This window comes from Drosophila busckii, chromosome 2L, assembly GCF_011750605.1.
Source record: "Drosophila busckii strain San Diego stock center, stock number 13000-0081.31 chromosome 2L, ASM1175060v1, whole genome shotgun sequence".
NCBI classification, from domain to species: Eukaryota; Metazoa; Arthropoda; class Insecta; order Diptera; family Drosophilidae; genus Drosophila; species Drosophila busckii.
Genome location: NC_046604.1, coordinates 11480717 through 11502186, shown reverse-complemented (window position 1 = coordinate 11502186; position 21470 = coordinate 11480717). Strand labels below are relative to the sequence as shown.

General features: G+C 36.6%; 3 protein-coding genes across 3 annotated transcripts in view; all 3 read right to left on the bottom strand.

The window, feature by feature from the left end:
- LOC108608230 (kinesin-like protein GA13060) overlaps positions 1-6390 on the bottom strand; it is a 12141-nt gene extending 5751 nt beyond the window's left edge. The window contains exons 1-6 of the mRNA XM_033294928.1: positions 6077-6390; positions 4770-5204; positions 3095-3383; positions 1902-2114; positions 1172-1768; positions 6-252 (exon numbers count right to left, since the gene is read on the bottom strand). Coding sequence (XP_033150819.1) covers positions 6-252; positions 1172-1768; positions 1902-2114; positions 3095-3383; positions 4770-5159 — 1736 coding nt within the window. The 5' untranslated portion in view covers positions 5160-5204; positions 6077-6390. The remainder of the gene's footprint in view (positions 1-5; positions 253-1171; positions 1769-1901; positions 2115-3094; positions 3384-4769; positions 5205-6076) is intronic.
- Positions 6391-7490: 1100 nt separating this feature from the next.
- On the bottom strand, positions 7491-9922 carry LOC108604832 (proline-rich extensin-like protein EPR1). The gene is made up of 3 exons (XM_017993906.2): positions 9820-9922; positions 9498-9718; positions 7491-7961 (listed from the first exon to the last, which is right to left on the bottom strand). Exons 1-3 carry the CDS (start codon positions 9835-9837, stop codon positions 7610-7612), a joined length of 591 nt encoding a protein of 196 aa, XP_017849395.1. The 5' UTR covers positions 9838-9922; the 3' UTR covers positions 7491-7609.
- A 5888-nt stretch (positions 9923-15810) lies between these two features.
- On the bottom strand, positions 15811-19983 carry LOC108600039 (KIN17-like protein). Its single transcript, XM_017987175.2, has 3 exons — positions 19875-19983; positions 19663-19812; positions 15811-16386 (listed from the first exon to the last, which is right to left on the bottom strand). Exons 2-3 carry the CDS (start codon positions 19807-19809, stop codon positions 16153-16155), a joined length of 381 nt encoding a protein of 126 aa, XP_017842664.2. The 5' UTR covers positions 19810-19812; positions 19875-19983; the 3' UTR covers positions 15811-16152.
- Positions 19984-21470: the final 1487 nt, after the last annotated feature.

Sequence of the window (21470 nt, the reverse complement as noted above, 5' to 3'; positions counted from 1 at the left end):
TCCACTGCTCCTCGGTTATTTGTCGCATGCCCGCCTCGAGCTGCTCCAGCGCTGCTCCGGGTGTTGGGCCATGTGCTCGTCTCAGCGGTGATCCCTTGGGTGACGGCATGTTGGATGCCTTGGAGCTCATGTGCCGTGGCAAGGGCAAGGGTGAACCTGTGGGCGGCAGCTCATGTGGCAACGAGTTGGAGGCACTGGAACCGGCGCGCTTCAAACTGCCAGTGTTGCTTAACGCCGGCTGCTGCTTTTTGGCTGCACAGAGGGAAAACAAAAAGGAGCAAGAGTTGGGATTAAGCAAAAATTGTAATGCCTAAAAATTTTAGAGAGTTTTTTTAAGTAATTTTAATTTACAAATATAAATAACTGAAAAATGTTTAACTCTAGGCTTAGCGCTAATCATCATGAAAAATATTTCAAATTGAATTTTAATTTATTCTATATTTATTCTTTAAATTTTAAAATACTTGCTACAGCAAAAAGTCATTGATTAACTGATTTTAATTTTATAAATACAAATCAAACTATGTTAACTAAATATGATCGTCAGTCTATGCATCTGTTGTAGACAAACTTTAAATAAGTACATAAAAATATTGGCATTAATAATATAATTACTCCGGCAACTAGCTCGCTGCTTGTTTAGTCGCCAACAGTCTAAACAGAACTGAACTGAGCGCGGCCTCGCTTGCTGGCTTACCTGCCAGCCTCCCACACATGGAAGAATAAAATAAAATAACGGATTGTGCTCTTGTGTTCCTGAGCTTCTTCATTCTTTTTGCTGCTTGCTCGCACTCGTTTTGTATACGGCGTGAGCGAGAGCGACACTCAAAACGAAGAGCGCAATCCGTTATCTTTTAGTATTGTATCATGCTCACACACATTGATCACAGTGTGGGAATTGAAGCTAAGAGCGCAAGCTACTCAAAGAGCGCGAGCGACAGCTCAGCTCACGTCTTTGTAAGTGAGAGAGCAGCGCTGCCCGCGTCTTTCGAGCTTAGTAGCTGCAATACTACTGCAATACAAATTCAATAAAATTTAAATTGCTAAAGAGAACTAATTCTCATATTCATTGAAGACAGAATAATTAGTTTTAATTATTTAAAACATTACACTATACATTAAAATCCAATCGAATTAGCAATCGTTATAAGTGTGAATGTGTTTGACTCACCTTTCTCCAGGGCAGCGCGCTTCATGGCTGGACTGTTGCAGTTGGACTTGGACTGCAGCGCTGCTGACGGCGGCGGCTTCTCTGCCGCGCTGCCCTTGAGCGCTTTGCTGAGCAGCGCGCGATTGTCGCCGGCATGGAGCGAGGGCAGATACACAGGCGGATGCTCGCCATCGGTGGCATCGTCGTGATGTGGTCCCATATAGATGACGGTGTCGGCGGAAATCTCTGAGCTGGAGGGATCGGCGCCCGAGCCGGCGGATGAGGATTGGCCCTGAGCCAAGCCGACGGCAAGGGGCATGGGGACGCGATGCTTGCGACGCCGCAGGCGATGAATGCGCGAGGCAATCTGAATGGTGGAGAGCGCGTCCTGGTAGCTCTGGGAGTGCAACACATGAGCGACAATGGCCACGTGGCAGGTAATGGGCGCCAGGCAGTCCTTGAGCAGCGGCGTCAGCGGGTGCTCCTTGTGCGGCGGATGTCGCTGTCCGCTTAATATGGCCAGCAATATATTTCCAATCCCAGAGAGGGGCAGACCACCGCTGCGATTCGCACAGCCGCCCAAGTCGATGATATGTAAACGACTGCGACCGCCAGCAACTGCAAAGAGAAGGGGATGGGTTGGGGTTGGGTGGAAATGCGACACTTTAATGTGTTGGGCTGGCGTCTAGTGAAACATTTAGCGTGCCACTTGAGTGTGGCAGCATCAACAACAATGGCAATGGGCACTTACCTCCCCCCTTCCTTGACAGGCTATATTGGTAGACATGCAGCGTAAAGATGAGGGCGGACTCCAAAGGGCTGGAGTTGCTGCCGGAACTTTTTAAGCGTCCGGCCAGCGCCGAGTCGAGAAACAGAGCCGCACGCTCGGCGCTTGGTGCACGCAGCTCCGTTGGCCCACCAAGGAAGTCGTCACGCAAATAAATCCCCGGGGAGTCGTCAGATTCTGTGCCACATTCAAAGTGTGGGAGAATGTGAAAAAGAGAGAGAAAGAGAGTGAGAGTGAGCGAATGAAAAGAGCATTAGGTTTTATGTTCGCATAAATGCCGCACTCTATGTAGTTAGCAGTCATTGGAGCAGCGCAGTTAACTGCACTGAGAGAAATTACAAAACTATGCAAAATAATATAATAAGACTCTGATAGAAAATTATATATTGCTTGTAACTCAAGCTTACTTAAAAATATTATTAATAACATAAAATAAATTCAATATTATCAATATTTGATATGATTTAATATGGAAAGTAAATTCATTCATTATTATTATTAACAAAAATGAATGTTTAAGTATATATTTAATATTATTAATTTCGAAAACTCAAATGAAAAATAAATAAAGCTTACAAAAAAATATTATTTAATGTTCCATTAAAAATAAAATAAGTTTAAATTTGTTAAGTTTTAAATATGATTTTAATATTCATTTATGAATAATTTGTGATTGAACTATTGTTGATAGGCCACAACTCAAATTATACTTTAAAATATTTGCGTATTTCGATCATTTTCAAAAGCCGAATAAAATTTTATTTGAGCTTATAGAAAAATTATAATCTGAATAATATTTGCGTAAGAATATAATTATTATTATTAGTTTATTTATCATAAATTAAATTTGCGCATTTTATCAATTACCTAATTTTATCAATAATTTAATTAATGCAATTAATCATATTAAGCATTGAAATAAAATCTGAAACTTTGATTTGCATTGAATCAAACTAAAAATTCTTCGTTATAATATTTTCTCAGTGTATCCTGTTCGCCTGCCTCAACCTCTGTGGCGCGCAGGTTAAGTTTATTCAAATTGTGGGGGCGTCCCAGGCCATCATCATCATCAGCCACATTTGGCCCTGGGGCCACATTACTCTGCTCACGCCCCCAGTCCACACTTCCACCCCCCTCCCAGGCTAACAGGTGCTTACCAGTGGCATGCGAGATGAGCAGATCCGTGGACAGAGCATCTGGTTTAGTCGCATTGACGCCTACGGCGCTCACACGCACCGAGAAGCGCGCACCGCTCTTCTGCCTGCGCTCCTGAATTCCCTTATAGAGCCAAGCGATGGCACAAGGCGCCGCTCCCAGAGCTCCCAGCTCGCCCAGCACCGTCTGCGGCTGACCCGTGCCCGGATAGCCCATGGCCAGCAAACAGCCATCGGAGCCTTCCAGCACGGCGGGAATAACTTCGCTCAAAGCGGCCGCGCAAACATCCGACTGGATAAACAAAAGTGAAAGAGAGAGAGAGAGAAAGAGAGAGTGAATTGGAATATTAGCTTAGGCATATTTACTTAAGCTAATTAGTAGAGCTTATCTTGGCCGGGCTTATAATTATTCTCATTAGGGCTTAATAATGTTGTTAAGCACTTTTTAACATCGCAAGGTAGATTAAAGGAAAAAGAATTTAATTTTGTCGCTTGCACTTTCACAAACAAGTTCAAACAACATTTAAAGTTAAAATTAATGTGCAAGTTAAGTTTAAAGCAAAGCAACATGCTAAAAACAAATAGAATATTTAACTATAATAATTTAAAATGCCTAAAGTTTGCTTAAATTTAAATTTCCAAATTGCAATATTAGGCAAATGCTCAAAACAATTTGAAATTTTATGTAGCTAAAGAACAAGCATAAAACAATTCTCATTCTACATTTAACTTTCAACATAAATTTAGACAATTATTATTATAAGCAAACTTTTGGGGCAGCAGACAACAATTATTGTAAATTGCCGTTCCAAAATGTATGCTACATTAAATGTTTGATATTTATGCTGCTGCTATTGAAGCGAGTTTATTATTATTAGTAACCTTTTATTTGTAAAAATGAAAATATAAAAATGGCATTAAATATCTTAAATTGCATATTTATAAATGTGAAATTAACAAAGCTTGGCAATTAATTGTTATGCTAACAATTAGGAATAACTTCCATTTAAATTTAAATTTGAATAACTTCTATTTAGTAAAAATTTAGTTATACATTTTATATATGCAAGTGTATACTTTATCAAAAAGATAATTTTAATAGCTTTATTTTGATATATAAACTATATATGAGTTTCATATGCAACAATTGAGATAAGTCAAATTGAATTTTATTCATCAATTAAAAGTGTTTGGCTTATAAAATATATTTATGTAATTTATATATTAATTTAATAAGTTTGCTTTTTAACAAAAGTAATTTAGATATCTTAAGTACATTTTAGATGCTTAATTCGCTGATATTTTTATTAAATTTAAACGCTTTTAATTCGAATATGGCAGATATCTAAAATTAATATGAGAAATAAATTCTTGATGCAAATTGTAATGCATTTAAAAATTTAATATGTATTAAGCTTAAGTGCTTCAGAATATGATTTTAAAATTAAAGTATTTTTGCTTTGCTTTGCTAAAATGAATACTATTATTTATTAAATTTCAAGTTGCAATTGAATTAGACTAAAATTCAAACTAATAACTGCGCTTGTTAAGCTTTTTCAACATTAAACAAATTATGAAAATGAAAAGAAAACAATCTAAAAAGCTGCTGCTATATTTAAACAATTTTATGCAGCTGTAAATTATTTGCTTTAAGCCCAACTAGTTACACCTTACTCACCTGTTTATCATCGGCGGTAAACAAATTATCGAATGCAAACATTTTGGGTGCCGCCACCATTGGGGCGCGTTCCTGCGCTTGAGGCGCACACACATTCTTGGGATCGGTGAGCGTCACCTGGCGCTTCTTCTTGTCCAGCGCCATGAACTCGCCGCAATCGGCGGCAGCTGCAGGTTTCTCCTGTTGCGGCGCTCTGTCTGCCACACGTAGCATGACTTTGACTTTGCCCACGCCGTAGCATTCGCGGCTGGACAAGCGACGCGTTAGGCCCGCTGGCATGGCTGGTGGGGCACGTTGCAAGGCGCCGCAGAAGCCGCCATTGCGTGGCAGTGTCAATGTGGCAGCTCCAGCTCCTCCGGCTCCGAGTCCGACTCTGTTATCAGTATCCATGGCTTATGTGGAAGTTAATGCTGGAAGCACTGTGGGTTGAATATCCTTTTGTTTTTACGTCGTTGGGTTGGGCCAGACATAAAAGTAAGTGGTGATGAGTACGGGAGTGGAAAGTTAATAAAGAGGCGGCATGCACATAAAACTAGAGTCCTTGTTGCAGCACATAAATTTTGTGATTTATTTTTTTTTGGCCAAAAAGGGATGCGGCGCACTTTGACTTAAGCCAACAAGGGTGCTCTCATGTCCTTGCCACCCGCTGGGCTCTGGTAAATGGCCATAACACTTTCTCTCTTTATGGTTATGGGCCATCTGTTTATGTTGCACACATACAGAGACACACACACACACACACATATATGAATTATAGTGTAACTTGTTTGCTTTTTCTTTTAGTTTTTGGGTAATTTTATTCACTTGTAGCATGCCTGACATCAAATTTGCCTAAGCTGCTAATCAACATGTTTTTGTTTTTAGTACACACACACACAAAAACTTTTGTTGCCAAACATATTTATTTTGATTTAGTTTAAAGCTTTAAGCGCTAAGGCTTTTTGGATGGGCGGGCGGCTTCATTATCGAGCTACGTGACATTTTTGCAAAATGCCGTTTCATTAATATTGTGCTTTGTGCCTTTTGCAATGACAGCGCAACTTCAACTTCATTTTTCAGACGTCGACGACGACGCAGCGCACCTGCCACTAGTTGTTGTTGTTGTTTCACCTTTTGAGCTTTGGCTTTTGAACGCACACACAACCACACACACACACACACTCAAAAACACACACACATACAAATCGATTGGCAATGCCTTCTAATTGTACGCAACAACAAAACTTTATACAGAATGACGGCTATTAACACTAACACACACACAGGCACACACACATTGAGACTGAACTTTATGTTGTAAAACAAACCCTTTTTATTTTATGACTGGCAATTTCTGATTGTTGCTTTTCGCATCTTTGGCTGCTTGTGCATTGTAACTGCTTTACTTTGCTTCTGCTTCTTTTTCATACACTCGTACATGATTTATTTTAGACTAACGAAAATACATTTTTAATTTAACACACACTAAAAACTGCGACGCGTACGCCCGAGCTCACGTTCCGTCTGCTTTGGCATTACAATAACAACTGACGAACTGACTGAGCATTGCTTCCCCAACAGACCCCAGCGCACAGTGGTACACAAACAAGCAAAACGCAGTTTTCAAGCATCGCATAGCAAATTGCTGCTGACTCTCAGCTGCAACTCTAACTGTAACTATAAACAAGCACGTAAACGTAATTGTATTTACTTTATTTTAAAACTGTTATTATAATTTAATATTTTGACGTGCAGCTTTGCAGTTTTGGCACACTGTGCAGCGCCTGCGTCTAAGCGAAAGAGAGCGAGAGCATAACAGCGTGCTTGCTGCTTTTCCTTTGGGGGTGTACTTTCGCTTTTGAGTTAAGAGCGCGTTCGCAACATCGCTAAGAGCGCACATTGTGTTGGCGCTTGCTCTTAGCAAGTGCCGTTACGGCATAGGTAAACAAAATCAGCGAGGCTACACAACAAAAGGAACAACGCAAATGATGTTTTTATTGTAGACATAAAAATGTAAAAAAAAAGCACAGAACCAGAGCAAAAAGCACGCACCAACACACAGACACACTTAGAATGATAGTTGAGCAGCTAAAGCGTCACTTAAGTGCCGCTTGGTTTGGGAACTGACTGACTGACTGACTGCCGGCAGACTCTGAGTGTGTGCGAGGGAGGGAGGGGGGCAACTGAAGTGAGGTGGACCCAAATGCAAACGATGTGTTTTTAAGTTCGCTTACATTTGACAGTCGAGTAAAAGGCTGTGTTGAGTGTGTGTATTTAAAAGCATCTATAGATTTATACACAAGAGCGAGACAGCAACAGAAAGAGAGTGAGAGAGCGAGTGTGTCTGTGTGTGGAAATGCCAGGCCCATGTCTCAATTAAAGTTGCAAATTGATATGCAAAGCTGTTAAAAGCCTAAATTAATTTGAGTTCAGCTGTAGCTGTCAATAGCAACTTTAGTTTAAACTTTAAAATCTTTATTTAAAATCATATAACATATATACTTGAGTATCATTCTTAACTTTTTTTTTTGATAGTATTCTTTCTCTGCTGCAACAACAATTCACTGTTATATGTTTAAACGTTTGAAATGCATTATTAACTTTTAGATGTGTGTTTTAGTTATAACGCATTAGCTTAAAGAACTAGGCACTTAAGATTATACAAAAAACAATTTGAAACAAACAGCCTATACGAGAGAAAATATTCAAAATGAATAAGAAACAACAATTGCATGAGTTGGATGATAAATTGAATTAAATGTTCGTAAACTTTGTCACACGTTCGAATTTTTTTTACATCGTTGAGGGGTAACCGAAAAATAAGTGAGGTTTCTTCTATGGGATGCGAAAACCGCAGCAGGTTAATGCGAGGGTGCGCCATAGCTGCTGCTGGGCGCGGAGGGTGCGGGCGGGGCGGCGGGTGCGCCATATTCGGAAGGTGGCGCAATGCTGTTGGGATAGGGGCCGGTCTCCTCCTTTTGGGTCTTGTAGCGAATGAAGTAGACCTCGGGCTTGCTGGGCTGCGTCGGCGCTGGCGTGGGAATAATAATTTCGGGCTGCTCCTCGGGCTTCTTGACTAGCACATAGACCAAAGTCTTCTCCTCGTTCTGCGGGAACTGTGGAATGACCGGTGCTGTTGGTGCTGGCGGAGATGGCGCCTTGATGAACACAATCTTGTAGTGCTTCTGTGGTGGCGGCACATACAGTGGTTTCCTATTAAAATAACACGATTGTAGATTAGAAAGGCGTAGGCACTTATATAAGCCGTCTTGTGGCTTGACCCCAAAAATATTTTTAATAAAAAAAAAAAACTTGTTTAATAACAAACTGTCACAATTTGCCGCCCACAGCGCTTATTAGCATTACCCACAGCGGTGCTGCCAGTTGGGATTATATAAGATTAGCTCTGGAGCTCTATGGTAATTGCGTTCCTGTCCGTCCCTCTGCCGCTGTCAGCTGCTCTAATTAGCGTTGCAAAGAGAGTGACTTAGGTAACATTTTAGTCACGCTTTGGCGATCTTCATCACCATATCTTTTCACTCGCAATTAACATTACTTGCCAGCTGAGCAACAAAAACAAAAACCAAAAACAATTGTTGGTAGCAATGACAATAAATGGCAAAAGAGATGGCGAACAACTGATTAATAGACGACACGCTTTAGGCCTCGTTTCTATTTTTTTCTAGTGTATTAAATAATTTTTTTAGCTGCATGCAACTGCAGTTTAAACTTTAAGACAAAAGACCATGTGTAGCAATCTGCGCTAGTCGAGGATGGCCTGAGACCCTGAGCTGAATTACTAAAGTTGATTGAAGCTGCTGCTGCTGCTGCAATAACTTTAGCTTTAGTTATAAACAAAGTACTAAGTGCAGTCTGAATTGTGAGAGAATTTGCATAATTGAAGATCATAATATGTTTATAACCGAAAACCCACACACACACATTTAATGAGTCTGCAAGTTATGATTATTATTTGCCTTTTGTTTATGTCATAACCACAATAACTGTAATAACGGCATGCATAATGTTCGTTAGAGTGAGTCACATACGATATATTATTTATAATGATGTGAGTTTTTTTTTTGCCATATAACAGATCTGCAAAAACTAATTATTAAGCCAAAAAAAAATGAGGCTAACCCATTATTAGTTTTCGGTGCGCTTGAGATAAGCTAAAGCAAAAACTTAGGCCAAGTGTGAAATACGTGTGCATACTTTTAATTGGCACTGTAGTATTATCTTTTAGTGCTAAAAGTGAGGCTTAGTGAGAGTTTAAAGATAAAGCTGCTGATAAAACGCTGAATTTAGGAATTAAGTAATATGTATAAAATAATCTATAAGTTCTTTGAGTTAAAATAGTGAATTTTGGGCTTTAATTTGGTGTTTTATGATATCTTTAAAATTGTTGTATTATTTTTGAAAGATTAAATCAAAGATCTATTAATTTTCCAAACTATAAATAGAATGTTTTACTTTGCATTTTATAATATCTCCAAAATAAACTTTTGAAACTCTGAGATATAAAATAATAAATGTTTTCATTTTAGCAGTTACTGAAGCAATACAAGTTGCAAATTTATATTAAGTTTTTAATCTATGCAACTTTATAATTTTAATATATTATATATGATTTTATTTTTAAACAACTTTAATACAATTTGTTGCTTTTTAAATCTTTTATATAAACTCAAAAAGGAAGTGTGACTCTAGCTAGCTTAGCTAACTATCTTGCTAAAATTTCTGACTCACCTGGGCGCCTGGTACTCTGGCTCTGGTGGTGGGACATGCACATAGACATGCTTGTGGATCACTGGCGGCTGCTGTGGCGGTCCATACTGCGGCGCAGGCGCTCCATAGCCGCCGCTGGGTCCACTGGGCTGATAGCTGCTCGAGGGTGGAGCGCTGTAGGTGTCACGTGGTGGCTCCGGGCGAGCGGCGACCAAAGCTGCGCCGACCAAGACGATCACAAGCTGCGCCGTAGAAGAATAGATTGGAATTGAATTGGAATTTGAATTGGAACACAGAGCAAAAAACACTTGAAACACAGCTTGGAGCTTGGAGCACAACATACCACACAACTGGGCTGCATTATGTATTCGATATATATACTGATCGGTTTAATATCCGTTTAGCTTGATTTTTGTTTTTATTTATTTTTTTGAGCACTTGTTGTTTGGCTTGTTTGGAGTTTGTGCGACGCGGAACCTCTTACAACTTACTGCATGCCACAACGATTGTTGCAGTTTCTTTTATAGCGGCGCTGTGCGAGAAATATAAAAAATTAAGTAAAAATAAAGACGACGCTGGCGTCAACGTTGGCGTCGCCGACGCCGTCGCTGCCATCGCACCAGTTGGCAAAGAGCGCATATAACCATGAAGAAATTGAAATGTATAAAGCGCCAACAATAACAACAACAAGAGCCGCAGCAGCTGGCAAGTCATCTGAGCTTTACGCTCTGCGTGCAAGAGCGAGAGCGAGCAAGTGAAAGAGAGGCAGGCAGAGGTGCCGAGAGCGCAGGCGAGGTTAACTGTACTAGCTGCTGTTTGTTGGTTGGCTCCTAGCTGCGACTGCGACTGCGACTGCGACGTTAACAGCGCATGTTAAGCAGTGTTAAGAGCGGGCTGGGGGGGAGTGGGTTACACTTGCGGTGTCTTGGTTAATGCTTGACCATTTCTTAGTTTCTTTGTGTTATTATTTCCTTTTTTTAAGTTGAAGACTGTAAATACACTTGCATTTGGGATAGCAGCTATAATTAATAATATGTGCAATTTACAGTGGGACTAAAGATTTAGCAGAAGTGGGTCAACTGGTCTAATATTAAAAAATATATGGAAAATGGCAAAGTATAATTCTAAAAAAAATAAAGATATGCAAAAATCCAATATTCATAAAAAAATATATTTAAACAAATATTGATGCAATTATATTATTCATAAAAAAAAATTATTTAAAGAAAGATTGATGCAGTTAGGTTATTTAAATATGTCAACTGTTTTAATGTTAAAAGATACATGAAAATGTCAAAGCATAATTCTAATGAATTGCTCTTTTAAATATATTAATTTAAAATTAAAGGCATGTAAAAATTATAAATATAAAACAAAATAAAAAAATGCAAAATGAATATTTTCATAACAAAATTTAATTGAAAGAAAGATTGATGCAGCTATATATAAAAAATAAATAACATTTTAAAATTTATGTTTGGTAAATTTTGTATGCTCATTTATAACTATTGGCAGCTTTAATTTATTTAATATTGATGTTAAAAATAATTTTAATTTCAGCTATAATTTTTAAAACTATTTTAACATGCGCTTAAATATAAAAAATAATTGAGCATACAAATTGTTGAACATTTTTTACAACACTTATGCATATTTATTTGTTTATATTAAAAAATTACAAGTAAATTGAACACAAAGCAGTGTGCCTTATATTTGCATTGCGCTTATTATTTATTTATTTTAGTTGCAATTAATTTTATTTAATTTATTTAATTGCCGCTAATAAAAAAAAGAGTATAAAATGAAAACTTTTATTTATTTAGAGTATTTCAACTTTTACTTTCAGTTACAGCATTTTTGCACTTTTGTTGTTATTTCATTATTATTTTGGTCATTTGGTCGGGAGGATCACATCATCATTGTTCCCTCAGTGCTGCGGATCGTGTGGCACGATTCACTTTCGATTTCAATGAATGTGCAGAGAGCGGGGAGAGAGCAAAGCTAACTGTGGTCTGGCTCTGACTCTGGAACTGGACTGAGCTGAGCTGAGCTGAGCTTGAGGTTTTGTCTTTCGTTACGTTTATTTTAAAGTTATTGTTGTTGTTGTTGTTTTTGTTGTACATAATAATGAGCTTCACGGTCTTGTTGGGATATCCAAAGCCATCTGCATCTTCATTTCCATTTTTGGACATAATGCAATAGTTACCTATGAAATTTTATTTTACTTCTTTTGTTGTTTGTTTAATTTAATTTTTGCTTTTTTTTGTATTTTTGCACGGCAATGACATTATTTGTATTTCCCCAAAGAGAAAAACAAATATGATTAGCGCATAGCGTTTGTTTATTTTACAATTTCAAAGACATTTTCCATTGCTCAAGTCACGATGCGGCAATCGGGATTTACCTTTCAGTTTCAGGCCCCAAGGTGTTGCCAAAATGCAAAATTGATATGCGCATAATCGATAAATGGCAATGAACCAAACCAAACCGAACCGAACGATCCTGAGCTGCAGATATTGAGGCCACTCCTGGCTTCAATACTTGATTTGCTGCCGGAATTTGATGGAATGGCATAATCTGCATAGGCGAGGACGATACTTGCAGCAGCAACTGTCACTTTTACTCCATGGCATCATTTATAGTGCCGTTAGCCAAATGGCAAGTGTTTTGTTGCTTGGCCTGTATTTTGTTTAGTTGCTTTTTATTATGCTCTTTGCCATGTTGACTACTTGTTGTAATAGTTGTTGCCAGTCCGTCTGTCTGCCCGTCTGTTGTTTATACGAGACGCGCGCATCGCATTTCCTTAATTTCCACTGCTCATCTTTCATTTACTAAGACTCATCATCATCATCTGTGGTGTAGCCTCAAGTAGGATAAATTATGATTGCTGCTGGAGCAGAGTGGCACCTAAAATAAAAACTGTTGTAATACAAGTCGTTGGCAACAGGTGCAGGCAGCAAAATACAAAACGCGATGCTGCAATCTGTCAATTCATAAATAATTGAAATACAAGTCTTTACAAATTCTTCGCTCTTCTTTTTTTTTTTATTCATTAAAGACGCTTGCGAAAAGTGTAAAATGATATTAATAGTGAAATAAAATGCGCAGCGTTTAAATGAGAATTAGGGGAATCTTATTTTTCGCAGTGGAGTTTGCGAAATTCTCAAGTGTTGAATGGGGGAATGCAGATTAAAGTGAGAAAAGTGTTAGGAATATTGTTAATAAGTTTTTTTTTAAATGCTGAGAATTCAAAGAGCGCTAAAATTGTAAATTTGTTTACTATCAATAACTTTTTCAATAAAAAAAAAAAAACAGAATAAAATAAAATAATAAGTCTGTATAATATTTAAAATGTAGAATGTTATGCTTGCTAATTTTTTAATACGTATCACCATTTAGAATAAGTAAGTTAAATTAAAAATATGATGCTACAATTACATCTCAATTTTATTTTATTTAAAGAATTTATTTATAATAAATAATAATTATATTTACTTTAATTTAATGGGAGTTATTTTTATTTTGTTTGTCTAAAGTCTTTGTATTTATTTATTTATTAATTAATTTAATATCAACTATAAACAGTCGACAATAAAATAAATTGATTGCAAAAAATATTTAAAGTTAAATTTAAATGTATGTATTTAAAAATTAGGTTTATGTTTTTAAATTTGATTATGTTTTATGTAGACTTTAATGTTTGTCAGTCACGTAAGCTTTAACAATTTAAAATATTTACTACAAACAACATTTTAACAATTACGCGGCTCAAAATTGTTAATTTATACTCAAAACTATTACTCCCGCTCTTTAAAAAAGAGAATCTAATTTATCATATGCTATATGATATATGATGCTGTTTAATTTTCATAATTTCATCTTTCATTATTCATCGCGCTTATGTCAAGTTCAAGCAATTCTGAGCTACACCAAATTGCAAAACTATTTATCTTGCTGCTTTCACCATAGCCCACACACACACACACACACACACACATGTGCACAGCAGCGTTCATTACCATCAACACCTTGCCATGCTTGTATACTAATTATTGTTATTAAGTATCTTTTAGCTTTATGCAATATGCGCAGATAAGTAAAAAAAAATCATTTAAATTATTTTTGTATTTACATAAAAAACAATTAAAATGCGTTTACAAAAAATCAAAAGAGTAAAAGCGAGAGTAAGAAAGAAAGACAGACAGCCAAACGGAACTTTGCAGTTGAATCGCTTAAGTACTCACACACACACGCACACACACACACACACACACACACACACACACACACACTTGTAAAGGTCGAGCTGACAGCTGGCGGAGCTGATATCGCTGATGGGCTCGGCTCAATATGTGAACTGACTCGAAGATCAGGTGGGTGCGTTGGCAATGACCACTTGGCTGGGTTTTAATTTGTCAAGAGTTGCACTTGATGTTGGTTGTGGCTCGACGAGAAAGTAAATTGAGCTGAAACGCATGAGAAATGTGCCACAAATATTTGTGGAGAAGGTAACATAATATATAAATAAATAAATAAATACGTTAAGCAGTTAAATTTTTAATTGTGTGTGAATATGAATAAATTGGTATGAGCTTTTTTGCATAAATCATTTGAAATAATTAAGTTTCAATTTATTTAATCATTAACAACTTTAGTTTAAATATTAATTAAGCACATTGACGTATTAAAATATGATAATAATTTTATATAAATTTAATTATTAATAATATAATGTTCATAAAAAAGTGAATAGAATAAATAATGAATTTCAAACATTAAAAATAATTGAATAAATAATTAAAATGAAGGCTAAAAATGCATAAATAAATTAGTTTTACAATTATTTGCCTACAACAATTATAAATGAATTTAATTTAATATAAGTTCAATATTTACTTTGATTTAAAGCTTTCAAAAAATATAAATATTAATATAAATAAATTAGTCAACTAAATATATTAAAAAATTAATTCATGCACTTACAATTATTATACAATTTATTTAATAGCAATTAAATTTAGCAATTCTGCTAATAGTATTAAACTTATTTACAAAATAGCTAAAAATATGTAATGAATACAAAAATGTAAAATAATAAATACAAGTATTTTGTTAATTAAATAAGACCTTGAAAAATTCAAACTTATGTCTATTCCAGAAAAGTTTCCATCTATGTTAGCTGGCTCTAATTGAAAGCCCAAGCTGTTTGGCTTATTATCAATCCGATTTCCCAATTAGAGAGTTTTACACATAAGTTGGCATTACAAAATGTGGCGGCTTACGCAGTTGGCTGTACTTAAGTTATTGTTAAAAGTTATTGCACTTGTGCCTACACACGTGTTGCATAAACTGTTGCCTGCCCCTTGCAGATGCAACAGCGATGCGATCAGCAGTTAAAGATCTAATTAAAAAAGCAGCAATTGCATTGAAAATGATTTCATGTATTTATTTTTTATTATTGTTTTCGATCATAAGTAATAATGTAAACGTAATTTAACAACAATTAAATGTACATCTCTTTGTATATAGTAGTAGCATATATATATATGTATACGAGTACATAATAAACAGTGGGGCTTTGTTTTTGAACGAGTATATACATATACTATATAAGTTAATTTTGGGCTTAAGTAGATAGCGCCATAAAATTATAAACAAGACAATGCTGAACTTGTAACTTGTGCCCGCCGCTTGGCTTTAGAGGCCAGAGCCAAAGAGCCCAAGAGCAGCAGCAGCAGCAACATTTGTAGTAAACCCTACAGCAGCAGCAGCAACAACAAATTACAAGCCAAATGTCTGTGGAAGTCTCAGCATATTTTAATTTGTGGTAGTTGCTGCTGCTGCTGCTTGTTTGTTTTGCTTGCCTTTTTACTTGTTTTTTTATATATTTTCTGCTAGTAGTAAATATAGTCGTAATTTATATTTATTTCAGCAGCCTTGGGGGCCATTAAAACTGCAGCGCTTTATGCTTTTTCAGGGACGGGGATTACATATTTACAATTGACTTCTTTTTTTTTTTTTTTAGGCCAAGCAAATGAGGAAGCAACAGCCACACAAAAGTTCAAAAAACAACTAGACTATACAAAAAGTTAGCATATATGCTTATAGAGTACAAATACATATATAACATATTTTTTTTTTAGATTTTTGTCATAACTGTAAAAGTTAAAAATTATTGTTCTTATATAGGAACTTGTTAGTTCTTGCGAGTTTCAGTTTGCTTTGTTTAAAACCTTTGAGTAATGTTAGTTTGTTACTTTTTTTTTTGCAGTGCAGTTGTGAAAAATCCTTGAAAAAAGCATAAAATTTTAGTTTTGATTTATAGTTTTTTTTATATTAAAACTTAGCTAATTAAATAAGTTCAGCTCAGGTACATTATTTTTAATATAGTTTGCTTGAACTTAAACTTAGAAGCTGCCAATGGGGCGCTCACATGCAAGCTACAATTATGCTGTTGGCCTCTCTATGCGCTTCTCATGCAAGAATTTGCTTCAAACTAAACTTATAAGCTGCCAATTGGGCCTTTCTATGCGTTGCTCTTATAGCAAATTATTATTTTATAAAGTGAAATTAAATTGTAACTGATTTTTCACAGCTGCTGCTTGAATTTTTCATTTGGCTTCGAGGGTCGTCACGTTTGGTTTGGTTTGGTTTTTCTTTTTGCGTTTTTCTTTTTCTAGTAGCGTGCATAGGCATTGCCCAAGTTCACGCCCTCCGTGTCTAGTGCACCCAACGCGCCCAATTTTTGTAGCCAGGCCGCATTGGAGCTGCTGCCACGCTGGGCGGTCAATTGCTGCTGCTGCTGATTGTTGTTGTTGTTGTTGGCCTCATTGTGCAGACGCAGCAATTGTTGTTGCTGGTGTTGCTGCTGCTGCTGCTGTTGGGAATCCTCATTGCTCAATTCCAAAATCTGCAAACCAAACACATAAAAATTAGAGCTGTTGTTATGATTAACTATTACAACTATTATTACTAACTATTGTTGTTAAAGCGCAACGGGTCTTGTGAGCTTGTTGCTTATTTCAAAAAAAAAAAATAAAAAAAAAACTGTTGAAATACCGCTCACCCGCATGCGACGTGGGAAGTTTCGCTCACAGATTTTTAATAACATTTTTTTTTTTGTGTTTTATGCCTTTTTTTCGGCGTATCATTAAATCGAATGAACTTTATCTGTAACGTCTGCTCTGAGGCTCTGCGGAGCTTCGGCTGCTGCTGTGAGCGTTGATGACTGAAAAATGTGTTAATGGGGGGTATTGTCGTGTAATTATCAGCAACCTCTTTTCGCTGTACCCCCCGCAAACCCTTACCTCCCCTTAAGCTGTGTTTGCCAAGTCTTTTGTTTTGGCGTACGATGTGTGAACGCAAAAAATAAAAAAAAAACAATTTCGCGCCAAAGTAATTATATTATTGCTAATTTAAAAGATTGTTTTCGCTCTCCCTCTCTCTCTCTCTCTCTCTCTCTCTCTCTCGCTCGCTCGCTTGTTTGGTTTATTAATAAACTGTCTGCTGCAATTGTTGCAACCCGAAAAAGCAGAAACAATTTTCGTACGTTAAGTTGCAATTATAAGGAAGCAACTGTTGCTGCTGTTATCGCATAGCATCTGTCTGAAACCAACCCCACACACCACCACTGCACCGCAGCCACCCCCTCTTTGCCCACTTTGCAGTCCCATCATCATTGCATTTAGACAGTTTAATTTGAGTGTTGCCGTTAAGTGCAAAGTTATGTGATTGGGTAAGGGTCTTTGGCACTGTTTTCCTTGCTGCTGCTTCTTCTTCTTCTTCTTCTTCAGCTGGTTTTTATTATTGTTTAATACTTGCGAGGGTTACCCAGCAATTTTTCATAAACAAACTAATGCTAAGGTCAGACTTTAAATTGCCAAAAATAAATTCAAAGGTTTTTGGTTGTTTTTTAAATTAACCATGAAGCTATAATAAATTGAATTTTCAACCAACTCATTGTGGCACAATTCGCTGCTATTATTATTACGCATAGCTGACCTTAAATATTTTCGATATAATAATAATAATAGCATAACACAGTTTCTCTGTTTGCAGCCTATGCATTTAGCTTTGATTGTTTTTCTTTTGTTTATTAATGATCTCAAGCGATGCAAGCGCTTATTGAGATCAGAGTTAATTATTAACAATTTGGCTTCAGTTAAAGCCGCCTCATGTTTATAAACAACTCAAGATGCTACTCATAAAAAATATTAATAGCTTTACCATTTAACATATTTTGCAGCGATGTAATGTCTAACATCAAAAAGTTGTTTTCAATTAATTGCAAGCAAAAAATAACCAATTTAAATTAAGGTTTTATTACGAAAAATTGAAGATATTAAAATCGTTAGTGAATGAAATTTATTTGCGGTTACATTTATATTAAATTTATTGAACTAACAGCAAATAATTTGCGCTACTCATTGAAGTATTTAATTTATCAATTATTATAATAAAATTAAAAAGTGCATTGCAAAATTAAATGACGTTTAGTATGTAATTATATAGTATTTATTTTTTATTTAAAAATGTAGCTCAAATTTTGTCACAAAAGTTTAAAAAAATATTACAACGCTTCAATTGTAATAAAATAATAACAATAATACTCATTTTCAATAATTGTTTAATTTTCACAATATTTTATGATGAAAGCTAAACATGATTTGAGAACTTCTTAGCGCTTGCACTTAATTCAAAAAAACAATTTTAATAATGAAATAAATACATTACATTAACTTATAAAACTGCTATTCAATTTAATTTGATTTTTAATTAAAAGCATTACTCTTTGAATTGTTAACTCGCAAAGTTAACGAACCCTAAACTGTGGCTAATGTCGCAGCACTCAGCGTTAACTTTATATATCTTCAACTTTTATCTAACACACGGCAAACTTAGCCACAGAGCAGTGACAGGCAGCCCAACTGTTCAAAGATAGAAAATTGTTTTTTTTCGCATTTTCTTTGAATTGTTTTGTTCATTTGTTGTTGTTGCTTGTCTTTTGAGCTGAAGTTTGTCAAGCTAATTAACAATAAGCCGCAACTCATGCCCCGCATACAGGTTCAATGCATTGGGAGTGGGACTGGGACAGGGACTGGGGCTGTCAAGTGGATAAAACGTAAGTATTTTCTTATTATTATTATTATTTTTCAACGTGACGAGCGTTGGCCAAGTCAAAGTCAACCTTCGTCAGAGAGGCCGACGTGCGACGTCATCGTGGAAGATTTGACATTTGAGTTGAGTTTTTACCCCCGCGCGAGATACAAAAAAAAAAAAAAATAGAAGAGATATAGCAAAGATGTGCTTTAGTTACATTTGGCCAAGTGCTGTCTGTTTTTGGCTGCTGCTGCTGCTGCTGCTGCTGGCGTCGCACGTCAGCAACTTATCGATTCGCAAGGGCCCTGACATGACTCAGAGACGCAGCAGCGGCGGCAGTCAAAGCGGCAGCGCCGATTTGTACTTGTGCTACATATATAGATACTTTAGTTAGCGCAGTTGCAAGTAGCAAGTGGCAATTGCAGTTGTGCAGCTGCAGCAGCAAATCCAAAAACGAAACGCGACTGCACATCCAACAAGCATTTAATGGCCAAGAGTTTGGCTCAAACATGGAGAGGGGGATTGCCCCGGTTAAGCAGCATTTTTTCGCGACGGTTGCGAAAAAGAACAGGAAATAATAATAATGAAGAAACCGCAGCAGCAGCAACAACAACAACAAGCTAAAAATAACAGATATTGTGCAGGTTGCAGCCAAAGATGAGAGCTGGCAGCTCAGCAGGTTGGCGATTGTAGCCGGGCAACTACAAAAAACAAAAAAAAAAAACACAAAATGCTCTTGCGAAATATGTAAAATATTTGTGAAACAGTTGCAGACGCAACCAAAGCTCAGAGCTCAGAGCTCCAAGAGAGTCTGTGGTCAGTTTGGAGATGCGTTTGGCTTGGTAACCCTATAGCCAATTGGAGCTGCCATTGATGGTTGCTGGCTGGCAATGACGTAACCGAGTTGAAAAAAAAAAAACAGGCGTCTGAAAATAAAACCTCAATAATTGGCGACATAATTGCAACTTAATACTACGCTTTGGTCAGAGCTGCTCCTTTTGGGCTGCCAATACAAGTGTATTGCATGCTTAATTATATACGACGTATAGTCTGGTTGAGGGGTGGGGGAGGGGGGTTGCCAACATACCTGCAGCATCATTTCACGCAACTTATCCAATTCATCGCCATGCGACCTTGTGGGCAAATATCGACTCTCGCAAGGCTGCAGCGGCTCCAACAGTAGCAGCAGCAGCAGCAGCAACATGCCCCATGGCTTATATGTCAACGGATTCATGCTCTGTTAAAACAAATTTTTATATAAACACAAAAACAATATATTTGCAAGATTAGCACACTAACCAATTTGTTTATGTTGTTTGTAAGCCTTTGGCACTTTTTATAATTTTTTGTTGCTGTTTTTTTCAGCGCTCACGTTGCGCAGCGCTAGGATAACAATTGAGATTTAAGCAAAGCTGCGTGCAGACATTTGTATTTATAGCCAAAGTCCGCCGCAGCAGGCTGAGATTTTTTTTCCTTTTTTCTTCTTTAGTGGCCCTGATGACAGTAACCGTACACCCTACCCTGCCTTAGGTCCTGCGCATATGACGTCCTACATATGCGCTGCGACAATATGAATTGTACGCCTGGGACGCTCTGCACAGTCGTCCATGCCTCGATTTCAAGCTCAAAGGACAAGTGTGCGCGCGCAGCGGCAGCAGCACAACAATAGTCGTCATATCATCACACACAAATACATACGCATATTTGTAGAATTACGCATTCTCGCATCCTGGCGCTTGTGTATGCTGTGGGCGTCAGTTTCACATCCTTTGCCCACAATTCTGCGCCAGCGAATCTGGCAAAGTGTTTTCGCTAAGCAAAAATGTTCATGGTTAAGCTTGTGCAGCTTGTTTTATTATTGTTTGACATACCCTGCAATTGTTTTCGTTTTTATGTGCAGCACTCAAAACAAAAAAGAAAACAAAGTTGCCTTGAAGCTGTACACATTGTTAAGTTAATTTTGCTCCTTGAAACTATTTTGTCGCTTTTTGAAGCTTAAACAAAGCAGTGTCCATAATTTTGTCTATGCAATAAATTAAACGAATTTTATTTAAATTTAAATATATATTAAATATTTTATATATGCATGTTGTTTTTTTTATTTATCGTAGCTTAAATTGTTTGCTTTTTAATACACTAATACAATATAAATTATTATAAAGCATATTTAATATTTTAAATTGACTTATGTTGTAGTTAATTAATATAATATGTTTAGTTTTTAAATAAAATATTTTAAATAAACTTATGCTGTATTTGCTTTTGTTGATTAATACAAAAAATATATAAAAATTATATGAATTTTATATAAAAAGCCAAGAGCAACTGAGTTAAAGAATAATAAGTTACTTATTTTAATATAAGCACAAAGTTTTAAAATTATGGCATATTTTTTATAAATATATTAAAATGCAATTTTGGTCATTAGCTTAAATTTCTATAAATATTTTTTTTACTTAAACATTTTATTTACTCTTATGTACATTCTAAAGTTTTTTCGCATCCGCTCAGTTATTAAGTCTTTTTAAATATGTTAAGCATTGCTGTTGGCATCTGCTGTAGTCCAGCATACCCTACGCTTCATGCAGAGCATTCTAACTTGTTGTTGCTGCTGGGCACGACTAGTATCACCCTCGTTCTTATTGTGGCTGTCGTCGTCATGGCTGCAAGTTGTTGACATTGCCGGGCGTCAATTAAATGGCGTATATGTTTGTGTATGTGTGTGTGTGTGTGTATCTACAGTTGACTAACTAACTGGGCAACCAAATGTTCAAGTTTATAGGTTGTTGCTGCTGGCCTGCTCCTGTTGTTCTTGGGCCAACATTGTTGTTGTTGTGGTTGCCTTTGCTCGAAATGAAAACGATTTGTATACCACGCACGATTTCTAGCCCGAAA